The sequence below is a fragment of the Gymnogyps californianus genome, chromosome 1, assembly GCF_018139145.2.
Source record: "Gymnogyps californianus isolate 813 chromosome 1, ASM1813914v2, whole genome shotgun sequence".
NCBI lineage: Eukaryota > Metazoa > Chordata > Aves > Accipitriformes > Cathartidae > Gymnogyps > Gymnogyps californianus.
Window position 1 is genome coordinate 194,805,583 of NC_059471.1, and position 12,373 is coordinate 194,817,955.

General features: G+C 35.7%; 1 protein-coding gene across 5 annotated transcripts in view; it reads right to left on the reverse strand.

Moving 5' to 3' along the window:
• Positions 1–1,108: 1,108 nt before the first annotated feature.
• POT1 (protection of telomeres 1) overlaps positions 1,109–12,373 on the reverse strand; it is an 81,729-nt gene continuing 70,464 nt past the window's right edge. For 4 of the 5 annotated variants that reach the window (XM_050907120.1, XM_050907111.1, XM_050907091.1 and 1 more), the window contains exons 17-21: positions 11,843–11,978; positions 9,350–9,444; positions 7,659–7,750; positions 4,063–4,168; positions 1,109–3,024 (exon numbers count right to left, since the gene is read on the reverse strand). In XM_050907120.1, coding sequence (XP_050763077.1) covers positions 2,912–3,024; positions 4,063–4,168; positions 7,659–7,750; positions 9,350–9,444; positions 11,843–11,978 — 542 coding nt within the window. In that variant the 3' untranslated portion in view covers positions 1,109–2,911. Of the gene's footprint in view, positions 3,025–4,062; positions 4,169–7,658; positions 7,751–9,335; positions 9,445–11,842; positions 11,979–12,373 lie in introns of those variants that run through there. The other variant, XM_050907128.1, reaches the window with a different exon arrangement.

Genomic DNA, 12,373 nt, shown 5'->3' on the forward strand with positions numbered 1-12,373 from the left:
AAGGAGCCCAACCATATAGGCACCCCTGAAAACACTATTCCACATTTATTTTGTTTTCTGTTTTGTGGTTTTTTTTTTTTCCTGAAAACTCTCTCTTTTTTTTTAATTACAGTTTTAACACTTTTATGCACTTACCTGTGTAATTGGAGGGGGGATGGGTTCATGTTCCTTTATTGTTCTTTTATAGTTTTATTATTTTCCCTCACAGCTCCTCCTTTACAATCAGATATTCTTTGCCCTTGCCTGTGGTGATGTTGCTGTGTGCTACGTACTTCACATTCCATGTGTATTCACCATTTAGCCTACATTTCTTTTAAGAAGCTGATGTTTTGATGTGGTTACCCTGTATACTGGGATGTATGTGGATGGAGGAAGAAGATGAGACACCAGGAAGACATGCCTGGATTTTTCATTGGATCTGAGTGTACCAATGTACCTGATCTACTATTGGTTCAACTTTTGAGTGTCTTTAAATACATTATGATCTATTTCAGTAATTTTTTTAAACAATTAAAATAGACATTTGACCTTTTATTGATGTTTTAGAAATTTAAATCACATACCTGGTCAAGAAACTGACCAAGGGAAACGTGACTTTTGTTTCTACGAAGGCGGTTGCTAGTAATAGCTAAAAGTCATTGCTGCCCGAGATGCTCAGCTTTCAGAAGCTGGAGTCTGTTGGTGCTGTAAGTTCAGGACACAGCAACCTCAAGATTTCCATCCATCAGTCAGCTTTTCACAGGCCTCAGCGCTGACCAGGATAAGTAACTAAAGGTCCGAGTCCCATCTCAGTGACTTCCGTTGCTCCGTATAAAGGCTACCAATGAGACACAGATCTTTTCAACTGTCTGTGCACCAATTCCTTTCTATACAGTCATCTTTAGTATTGCCAAATACATGATTCTTAATTACTAATTAAAATTATTTCTATGAATTATATTTAGAAAGAGAATTAAACATGTACGTTTCAAGCCAACAAACTATACAAACATTCATTTGGAGCATTTTGTTGGATGAAGGCTACTGATGACAAAGTTTTCACAGTCTTATGAACTAGGAACTAAAAGTCAAGTACAAGAAAAACTCAATATTTGGAAAAATCTTTATTAAACATTTTAATACAATATTCAATAGTAAAACAATCAAGTGATGCATGTGCAGAGTTTTCCGGCAGGGATCTCAGACAAGGGATGTGGTGAAATTGATTTAATTTACACCGAAGTTCAAAACATATTCTTATTTATTACTTTACAAAGAATTACTTAGAAAAAATGTACAATATCAATAGCTATCAGAGTTGTTAACAAAAATCTAAAAATAGAAACATTTCCTTCCAGTGTTTTCATACACTGTATGCAAGAAAAGCAAAAAAGATTGCCTTGAATTTAACCCCTAACTTCTGAAATCATTGGATACGGCCAGTGTCTAAAGTTTTATAATATTCATTTAATAACTTGTTATAACTATTTTTTGTTTATGCATTTATTCACAGATTCAAGCAAGCTTTCATAAGCCAGTACTGCTCTTTGGTAAACTGTTTTTTCAATTCCAAAGTTGGGTTTTTTCATACTTTTTAAAGGAAATATCCACTAACCACTTTTAATATTGGTTCTCCCCATACGCCAACCAATAAAGAACAATCTCCTGGTTTATGACATATAAACCTAGTATAATTTTTTAGAGTATCAGAAAATTATCAGAAGATATTTAGATGAAATTTTAAATGACAAATTGCATAATCTACCAAACAGCCCTGAAAAATGAAAAAATAAAATGTCATCTACTATCAAAATAATAATCTACTTACAAGTATTCCATCTTGCTTCTGAAATTCCTTAAAAAACAGCTGTTGCAAATATTAAGTAATTTTGCTCTGATGGAAAGCATTTGATTTGACAGGGATTTCTACATTAATTATCCTTGGAGAAACATGTCCTGAATTTGTCCTATGGACTTCTGAATGCAAAGTAAAACCACCGAGTAATTTTTCTAGTCCAGCAGTATTTTCAAGCCATGATATCACTAGATCAGTTCCGTATCTCTTAAATTTAGTCATACAATCTGATTATGTAAGACAGAAAAGGCAGATCTGGGCAGTGTGATCTGACAGTAAATTTAGACAGATATGTGAGAGCCTTTGAAAACACAGACCCAGCTAATAAGCATGCTAACAACTTTGGTACCCAATAGGGCCACCTTAAAAAGCATTACAATCTAGCGAATGTCAATATTCATTTTACAATTTTACACTACCTTACTTCCATAGCTTGACTTTAACTTTAGTGATGATCATTACACGGTCACATTCATAACTCCATCAAAATCTATAGTAACTGGTACACATAGCAGTTACCTTAGTATGATTAATAGGAGGAGTTCTGCCTAAATGTACATATCAGTGCAAAATCAAAGAAATCTCTAAAAACGGACAACCTCCCTGTCGAACTGGCTGAGAACAGACACATGCTTGCACAAAGTAGTCTGAGAGAAAATTTACTGAAGAGCTGCTTTTCCCTATCTCTGCTGAGATCGTTTATTTTAATACAGAAATGAACAAAGCAGCATCATTCTGACTACATTTTCTGAGTAAAACTCACCAGTTTAGAGTCACCTGATCACTGCCTTTTTGAGGGACAGATGGATACTAGATTGCTTCCATCAGCCCGAGCCAAGCAGCCTCCAGTGAAAAGCTTAGCACCTCCACTTGCACTCAGATCATAAGGCTGTATGCCAGGAAAGCAGTAAATACATCAAAGCATAATTCCCATTCACATTGATATGCAAACTAAAACTTCATACATACAGGTTGAAGTCCTAAGAAAGGAACAAAGTTTTTTTCAATACAGTCTCTGATCCCAAAATCCCCCAAAACTGGATTCTTACTGGATTATTTCCTATCAGCAACATATCACTATACAACATCTTCAGCAACTGTAGTGTCAAAAATTTGGTAATAAACTTGACGTTTCATTGCATCTCTGACATTATAGGACTTGATGAAGCATTCCAGCCATGGCAAGTCATCTACAAACAAAACCCAAATTATTGTTTAATACTCATTTCTAACTTTTATAGGAGAGAAGTATAACTTGAGCAGGATCTTAACTAGGATATCTAAATGTATACAACAGTCAACAGGAAGAGAAATGAATTACTAATTTTGAGATTCCAATCTGTATCTTAAAATTTCCCGCACCATCTGAAATGGTGTTCAGTGACAATCTTCCAAGCTTCGCCCTCCCTGCCCCAGCACTGCCCCCCGAAACACTTGTGGTACCACTAGTTGTACCACAGTATAGCACATATAAAGACTTTCCAAGAATAAAAACTCATCTCCATGTGTCTCAATGAGAGAATTTCATTGGTCTCAAAGGGAACATCCTTTACACCCTTTACAACAGGGCCATTTTTTATAAGTATGGTAAAGACTCCAGCATGGTTGTGGTGCTCACTGACAGCCATGTACTTAGAGGAAGTACACTCCGGAGGTCGGCGCTGCGGCAGAGACATATAGCTATCTTGGACGTGTGTAGTTTAGGCAGAGCTACTTTCTGCCGCAACAGAAACACTGCACAAAAACCTCTGTGACTGGATTTGGATTAAGTTTTTGCTCAATTTCCATAGATGTTTTCTGTAGCAAGGGATGCTCTAAATCAGCATGTGCATTCAAAAGTAGAATCTCACCCAAAGCATGTGCCATACGCTGAGTTCCCTTTCAGATTTCCCTAACGTGCTGTGACATTCAGTATGAGGATGTTCTGGTTAACTTCCATATGCATACAAATGACATGTTAGTGCCTGCATAGACATGACTGTATTCACACATCACTGCATGCTACATGAGAATTTACTGAACCATTACTTTTCTTTCTCAAAAGTGAGTTCTACTATTAAAGAAATGTATCAAAACAAATTAATTGGAACTCTCCGTACAGACTCCTGCATTTCTCTGTTCTGAGTTTTGCCCATTCATAAGTTGAATTCGAAGACTTTGCATATGCAATAGCAGATTGAAAGACCCTTTCCCTTCCCATCCCCCTTTTAAAATAATGGCAAGCTGACCTAATTTTCTTCCTGGAGGACAGAGCGTATTCATGGTCATCTGCATCTTTTGCTGAAGAAAATTATTAGTTAAGATTTCAGAGGCAGGAATTTGGAAAAACTTTTCCTGGAAGAGAACAGAAAATTATGAGGTGTTGGAAGAGGGGTAAGACATCATTAGCCAGAACCCTGACTGCATGTTCTTTTATCATTTAAGGAACTTAAAACTATCCAGATAGGTAATACAACAGAAGAACAGTATTATTTCTAAAACTGTCCAGATACAGAAAAAAACCAAACTGTCTGAAAAAATTAACAGTCTGTATTTCAGTACCCCTGAGTATTCAGGGACGACAGCCACCCAGAAAGCACACATGTAGGTCTGTAAACATAACTGGCAGATACTCCTCATAAACCTCCATAACCAGACAATGTTATGGCCGGAGAGGATGGTCAGTCCTCCTCAACAGTCCCTCACTGCAGTGAGCAGAACATTTTGAGAGGAACAAAGTCACCTGAAAACAAGGGGGCACTGCAACCTGGCTTCATACAAGTGGAACTCCCTTAGTTTGAGTTTCATTTGTTGATAGTTTTAGAAACTACGGAGAAAGGCTTATACTGTGGAATACCTTTCTGAATGGAGGAGTAAAATAAAGAATGGAACACTGAAACGTTAAATAAACCTTTTCTGTGTATTTTTAAACCATATACAGCAAGAATGACTGACAAAACTCCCATTTTATTCTTTCCAAGTTTGTTACCTGATTTTGTGTCTATAAAGGCTCATCATCTTGTATCTTCACAAAGTGAGCTAAGGTTTTTGATGGCAATTTCTCCTTTTTGTTAAAAGATACAAATACAGAATAATCTGCCTTTGTATAATTTTTGTATTACACATTTAACCAAAGTGATTAGAAGTTAGCGGATAATCCAACAGCAAAATTGACACAGATAACTACTTTGTCCTCTCACTCTTCCAATTCTTCTTCTGACTATAAAACTTTTCAATTTTTTCCTTCAGTGACTTTTCCTATAAAGAGGAGAGGAAAGAAAAGAACTGAGGGCGTTCCTACAGAAGTGCGACTGGAAGCTAGTGTAAAGTTGCACTTCAAAGTAGCCCAGTTCCTTCTCAGGTGGTGCTGAAGGACCCGAGTTTAGGCTTGGACGGTATTGGCTTGTCTTTGAAGTACCACCAGCAGGAATGCTAGCAGCTGGCACTTCAGAAGAAATGGTGGTTTTTTTCCTGCAGCTAAGCTGTAGTAGTGAGCAGTATCTGATAAGAACCTGAGCTACACTGAAGCAGAGATTTTTGGAATTCTGCATCAAGAGATGGTTTAAAATCTTTTCCCCCACCTTCCTTTTGCAGTTTAGTTTCTCGATATAAAAAGGAAAAAGGACAGTAGAAGGACGAGATGACTAGCTGAAATGGGGATTACAGTCTTTGACCTCCTTTGCTGCTAACACACTGTGTATTTTAAGAAAACACACATTTTTTCCAATATTATTTTTAATTACAGTCTTAAAATTAAACAAGGAAGAGTATTCCCTTCAAAGTCCCATTCAAAGTCATTCAGTACAATGGTGGAAAATATGCGGATATATACACATTAAATAGCATTGCTGTGGGGAAAAAAACCCATCCCACTAAATTGTTTCTCTGTCCCATTTTGGACAAAATTATAACTCTGAAGTGCCACTACACTGACTATTTTCCACTTGTGTAGACAGATTACTCCAGACGAGTATTGTGAGATCCTGATATTCCCAGCTATGAACTGCTGGAATCAGAAAACACACAAATGCACTTATAGAAGGACAAAAGGTACAATGTAATACTAATCTATTTTAGATTTTAATTCTCTTCTTTACCAAGTTCTTACTTTTTTATTCTTTTCCCTTTTCAAAATGATTGACATACCGTCTTAAAATTTAGGGTAGTAACTAAAATGGGTGTGTGCATGTGTGTAAAAACCAAACCAACCAACCAACCAAACCCAAAAGGTAAAACAAAAGGAAAAAACCCACAAAGTACATAGCAACAGATATTTCTACTGCACAGAAAAATACATGTAAAGGAGTAAATTCACTAATACGGATGCTAGACGTATACAATTCATCCCTAAATTGGAGATCCAGGAAGCAATGACCAGCTCTTGTCAGTTAGAAATCCTCCACCTTCAGCATCACAAAAAATTCTTACTCAAACCATCTTTGTGCATCAAACTGCTAATCTAATAATAAAGCTTATGAATTAGAGTAAAAAAGGAAATAAATAAAAAAAATCCTGAAGAGTATTTGGTAGTTTACTGTCAAAATGGGAGATGTCCAAAGTGGATTCTGCAGAGGATTGTCCTAAGTCTGGTGATTTTGAGAATTTTCATTAGTGACATGCTTTATGGAATAGGAAATAGGCCCACTATGCTTACAGACAAAACCAAGCTGGGGGAACTGCAAGTATACAGGAGTAAAGAATTAGAATTAATTTTTGACAAACTTGAGAGCTAGTAGGACAAAAAAAAAAAAAAAACCAACCACACTTTCCACCAGATACACGTATAAAATACTGCTTTTAAGCAAGCCAAATCAACTGCTCAAACAAAGAATGAGGAATAATTTCTTAAAGATGAGGCTCTACTCAGAAATGAAGGGATTATACCATGAATCAGTAAGCAAGAAATTAAGTGATCACCATACTGGTTTATACATACAGAAGCATTATCTGGCAATGCCTCACGCTAGGGTACTGTTTTAGCATTTCAAGGAAGATGTGGGCCACCTGGGAAGAATCCAGAAGAACAACAGCGAGGATGGTCAGAGTTTTCAAAGAACTCTGAGATGGAAGAAAAAAACTCTGATATGAAAAAAACTCTTGTATGGAAGAAGATAGAATGAACGGTGTTTTTTTAGCCTTCAGAAGGTAAAATCATTATACAGTGTGTAGTGACAGGAAAATCATCTGTTCTTCAGTGTCTCAGGTAGCAGGAATGGTCTTAAGTTGCTTCAGAGAAAACTGAAGATAGGTTAATTCTACGGTTAGCAAAGCAGTTGGATAAACTGCTTCTGAAATCAAGGACAAGTATCTGTATAGCTATAGCTGAGTCCTGCCTAGGTTCAGGGGCAGGAAGGCCCCTTCTTCCTCATGGTCATACGAAACAAAAATCAAGAATTACTGCATGGATAGATTCTACTGAGAGTTAAAAAAAGAGGCAATGACATTTTGAACTAATCCAGAAGTTACCTGCATAAATCCTGAAACACTCCCATCATTCACACAGCATTCAGGCTGCATAATTGAACATTGCCAATAAAAGAGAAATTCAGCCATGGAAATGTATAAAAGTCTATGGAAATACCAAATAATCTATCTAAAAGATTCAGTTTTGTCTTTATGTTTTGATATTCTATACTCTGATATTTTATTGAAAAATTACTAAAAATTACATTCTGTACATCTTCATTGATGGACAGTATTAATAACATTACAGCACTTGTAACTGTCCCCGCAAAACATTGCAGGTAACATAGAATGAATATTTCTGTACATTTGCTATTTTAAAAACAAATAAAATCCAAACCCACATAATTTGTAGAGTCTACCTTTTCCTAGATTTACTTACATAATCAAAAAGGTATGCATTTAGTGCTCCTGTTCCATCAACCAGTGTAAACTTCATAATAAAAACATACTGGAGTGGCTCAATACCTAAAACTGAAGGAAAAAAAAATTGATCTGTTTCTTAAAGTGAATATGCAAGACAAACCATAACAACTCAAGCTGACAATATCCCTCCTTTAATAGTAACTGACTCCGAATACTGTCATTAAAAGTACAAATTGACAGGCCAAAAAATAGAGGCTCTGAATAGCAAAATGTGGTTCGTATTTTAAAAGCGCATTGCAATTTGCCTAGAAACACTTGAATAGATGAGTCCATAAAAATGCAGAAAGATTTTTAAGTACTTATTCTCATCCTAGTAAAAGAAATGCTAATATTTGCTTAGATCTTAGATCCTACCTTGGTAGGATCCTCCTACTCCTGTTCTTTTATCCATGGAAGATTAAAGGAGACTTGCTTTTAATTCAGTGATAATAAGACAGCACTCCACCTGAAAACATATCTTCTGAGGAAAACAATTTTTTTCATATGATGTAGTAAAAGCTACCAGGCAGTCTTATTCAGAAAAACTTTGCTGGCAGTTCTGAAAATATTCCAGCGTAAGTAAATGACTGTAGTCATTCTCTCACTAGCAGCAGTAACTGTTATGCTGCAAACGTAAAGTAACTTAAACATACAAAATTACTGTAACTCTGCATCAGTCTTTTCTGGGTACATCTACTTAAATTGGCTCGTCATTTTATGTTCAACTGATCTGATATACTTGTAGGTTATTATTTAGTCTGAAAATACAGATGATAAAAGAATAATATACATAAAATAGTTTAAATGCCAGAATGCATTTAATGAATATTGTTTTCATTTTGAGAATTAATTGTCAATTGCAGGTGCTGTAACACTGCCAGTTATGTTAATTTACATTTATTTAATAGAATATAATTATGACCAGTTTATTTAAGAGAACCACTGTATTGCTTGAGTAGTTTTTTTCTTTTATAAAGTCTTTACCAAGCTTAGATACTGCTAGATATTCCAACTAATATGTTAGAACATGAATTGATAAACATGAAAATATTGTTTTTCCTTAATGTGTTGTGAAGTTTTAAACTCCATTTTACCTCCAGCATTTGAACGTGTTAACTACATAAAGTAACACAAGGAACACACAAAGCATGGAACGCACATATATGTTATGGTATAATTCCTTTCATTTGAATATTATTTCTTGCAGACGCTCTGGAATATGCTTAGCATTGATAAGGCTTACAGAAGATGAAAGTCTAACTTGTACCAGTCATTAAGACTCTCTTTAGTTTAGGTCAGAAAAACTGTATCTTCAAAAGGAAAAGCAAGACTAATTTCTAGGACTGCAAGCATGTACGCCGTTTAAAAATGACATCTACAACCAAAAATTCATCACATCTGTACTACGATAGGTGTTACTAGTGACACCTATGGTAGAAGAAACTATTCAACATATAAAATCCTTTAATTCATACTGTAATGGTTTCAAAAGTAAATATGTTATTTCAACTGGTAAAAGGTGAATAAATTTTACAGCTTTAGACTCAAGCATAACCATAAATTACATGCTTTCTGTACTAAACTGCAACCCAGAAACCAAATTATTTCATATGAACACTTCAGAATCAAGACACAAAAGTATTTCAGGACAATATCATGTCAGCTGACCTTGTGCTATTTCAGTTGGTTCCCATGATGGTCGTTGTTCTGCTGCAATGGAACTTAGACTCTTGATAGGCTTTGGAGTTGAACACTGCTTGCACCTAGCATTTGAAACAAGATACTGAGATTAACCAAACTGATTTATTTATACTAGAAGCTTTCTGTACAGAAAAAAAAAAAAAAAAAAAAAAAATCTGATTTCCTTACTCAGTGGGAGTGTAAAAGTATTTCTATTGCTGTTTAAAATAACTATTTTACCAGCACACAAGCTTTAGACCACATCAAAACCCTTTATGCTGCTTTTGAATTATCACCTAGAAGAAATAAATCAATCCCTCCGTGGCAGGGAGGCTGGACTAGATGATCTTCACAGGGCCCTTCCAACCCAAACCATTCTATGATTCTAAGATCACTACATTGCTAAACATATATTCTAAGATCACTGCTAAAAATATATTCATATGTCACTACTTTGTTGTTTAACAATACAAACATCTCACTTTGTAAAAGCAGGAATGAATCTGAACTTGTAGCACACACTAAAAACACAACAGGGTTAGAGGAGAAATTTGGCTTTACCTATGTTAAAAAATATTAACTATCAGTTATTAAATCTCTTTTACTACTGGTGTATTTACACCAGTAATTATAATTTTTACATGTGACATAGTAAGCAAATGCTGCAAGTGGACAAAAATATTGAAGAACTGTTTTCAAAGTAAGTTGTTCTCATTTGCCTCAAGGAATAGAATTACAGAACAACTATTTTTTCCAAATTAAGCTTCTGTGCTAATATACTACAGTTAGAACTTAAAATAGACATTTATTATATTTTAGAATTACATGCAAAATGTGTCATAAAAATCAATTGCACTAGTTCTGCTCAAGTGATATAAAGACAAGCTCAACGAAGTTACTTTTTTCCTTTTAAAAAACCACCCAAACTCCAATAAAGTAACTTAGCTGTGAGTTTTTTTTATATGCAAGTGTCTGTGTATTTTTTTTATATATATATATATATGAATATACATGCATATGCACACACATATAAATATTTATACAGGTATTCAAGCTCATTCCTACAGCAAAAATAACTTTGCTTTTCATTCTACTCTACAGAATTTTTTTTAGACTTTGCTAAGTATATGCTACTGATAAAAAAGCACATGAAACAGAGCTCTGAAATGTCAACATCCTTATGAGGTTCCTTCCTAGATATCCTATAAACAATCATGGAGTATCTTGCAGAGCGTTGGCTTTTACAATACAGCCATTTAAACAGAGAATGATGTCTGAAGGTGAGTTGTGCGTACCTAGGGAAATACATGGATTATGAAAGTGCAAGGGGAAATACTTTGTACTGGTGAAGATCCAGTCCCAGTAGGAATACCTATATATTGCCTTTATTTAAAAAAGCTGTGGACAGCCATATCTGGAAAGGTCAAAAAAATATATGACAAAGAGAAATCATCTGTATTCATTTTATCAGGCCCTTATGGGAAACTTTAGGGTTCATGTGAAACATTCAATATTTCTGCACAGAAATTTTTTTACTGCCTACAGCACTGAAGCAGCGCAACACAGCGCTCTGCTTGAACTTATTAGGACTGCTGAGAGGGAGGACTCAATGGCTTGCATGAAGTAGACTGGTATTTCTGAGCTCAGCAACTGCATGCTGCTGTGCAGTACTGGGAGAACATGCTGCTGCTAGCTCTCATTGAGCAGGAACAGGGTATTGCATGGCATAGCACAGATGCCAGGCCTAGATGTGTGTACCATATTCCACAGCCTTGGAACGGTGCAATTCAGAAACCCGTTGAAGTTGTCTCTACAGTGACTGACATCCACAAATAGGTAAGGCACTTTGCAGTGTTGTGGATCTCAATAAATGGCAAATGGTGAGGAAAGACTGTCCAAAATCCCTTATTTCTTCCAAAACCCAAGCTTTCCCAACACTAGGAATGAGAGAGAGAATGAGACGTGGATTGACAGCCTGAAATTATTTTCTGGGTCTCTGTTTAAATATTAACCGTGTACAAAAAGACCAGCATACAGTTTTAAAGCAACATATGTTGTGACTTTAGTCTAATGAGTAAGACCAGAAAATGGTATTTTTCTGGCCAGAAAATGGAAGATCTGGACTAAAAGAGGAAGATTTAGGCATTCTGTAGCCTCAAGAGACTCATATGTGCATTTCCATCTCTGTAGTATACTGCCCTACCCACACGCCACAGGCAAGACTGAACCTGGGGTGCTGTGTAATAAAGGGCATAAGATTTATACAGCAAGATAAAGCCCAGCTGCAGTTGAGTCCTTTGATACGAGGTAGTAGTATGGCATTTCATCCCTGATCTCAGTACTGCTGATCACGTTATGTATTTTGCATCAAAGAATCTTTAGGTAAGTTATCCCTTGAGTACTGCGGTTTGAATTACTGAAGAAAATGATATCTGTCTATTACTGCAACGATTAAAATATCAACAAATACTTTTAACCTACCCATAATATTTTATGTTCCCTTGTAAAAGAAAAGGAGCTGAAAGATCTAATAATTCAAGATTATCTTCTGTGGATCTCACAGGAATAACACATTTAAATCTTTTTGTAAGCTTCCAGACTTCTTTTACTGTTCCACCTATTAAAAACAGAAAACCATGGTTTTTTTAAACTGTAATCAAGAACAAATTGAACAACTTGCATTTCTTGGCTGATTAGATGTTGATTTCAGGACCTTCAATAAAAATTGAGACTCACTATTGAAAACTGAAAAAATGGTCCATAACCTTCTCACTCTTACTCAACAACAGACTCAATAAAGAATCAAAGATGGACATTTATCAGAGCAGATGCCTTAATATCTTCCTCATAGCTATCACTGTAACCACAAAGTTGTATTTAGTTAGCATCACTTTCATACAATTTCTCCTATGATTTTACTAGCAATTTTTGGGGGGGGGGGGGGGGGGGGGCGGAGAATAAACTGACTTTTTGCAATTGCTCCTAAGTAGCTGTTTTTTCAGCTTTTAAGCA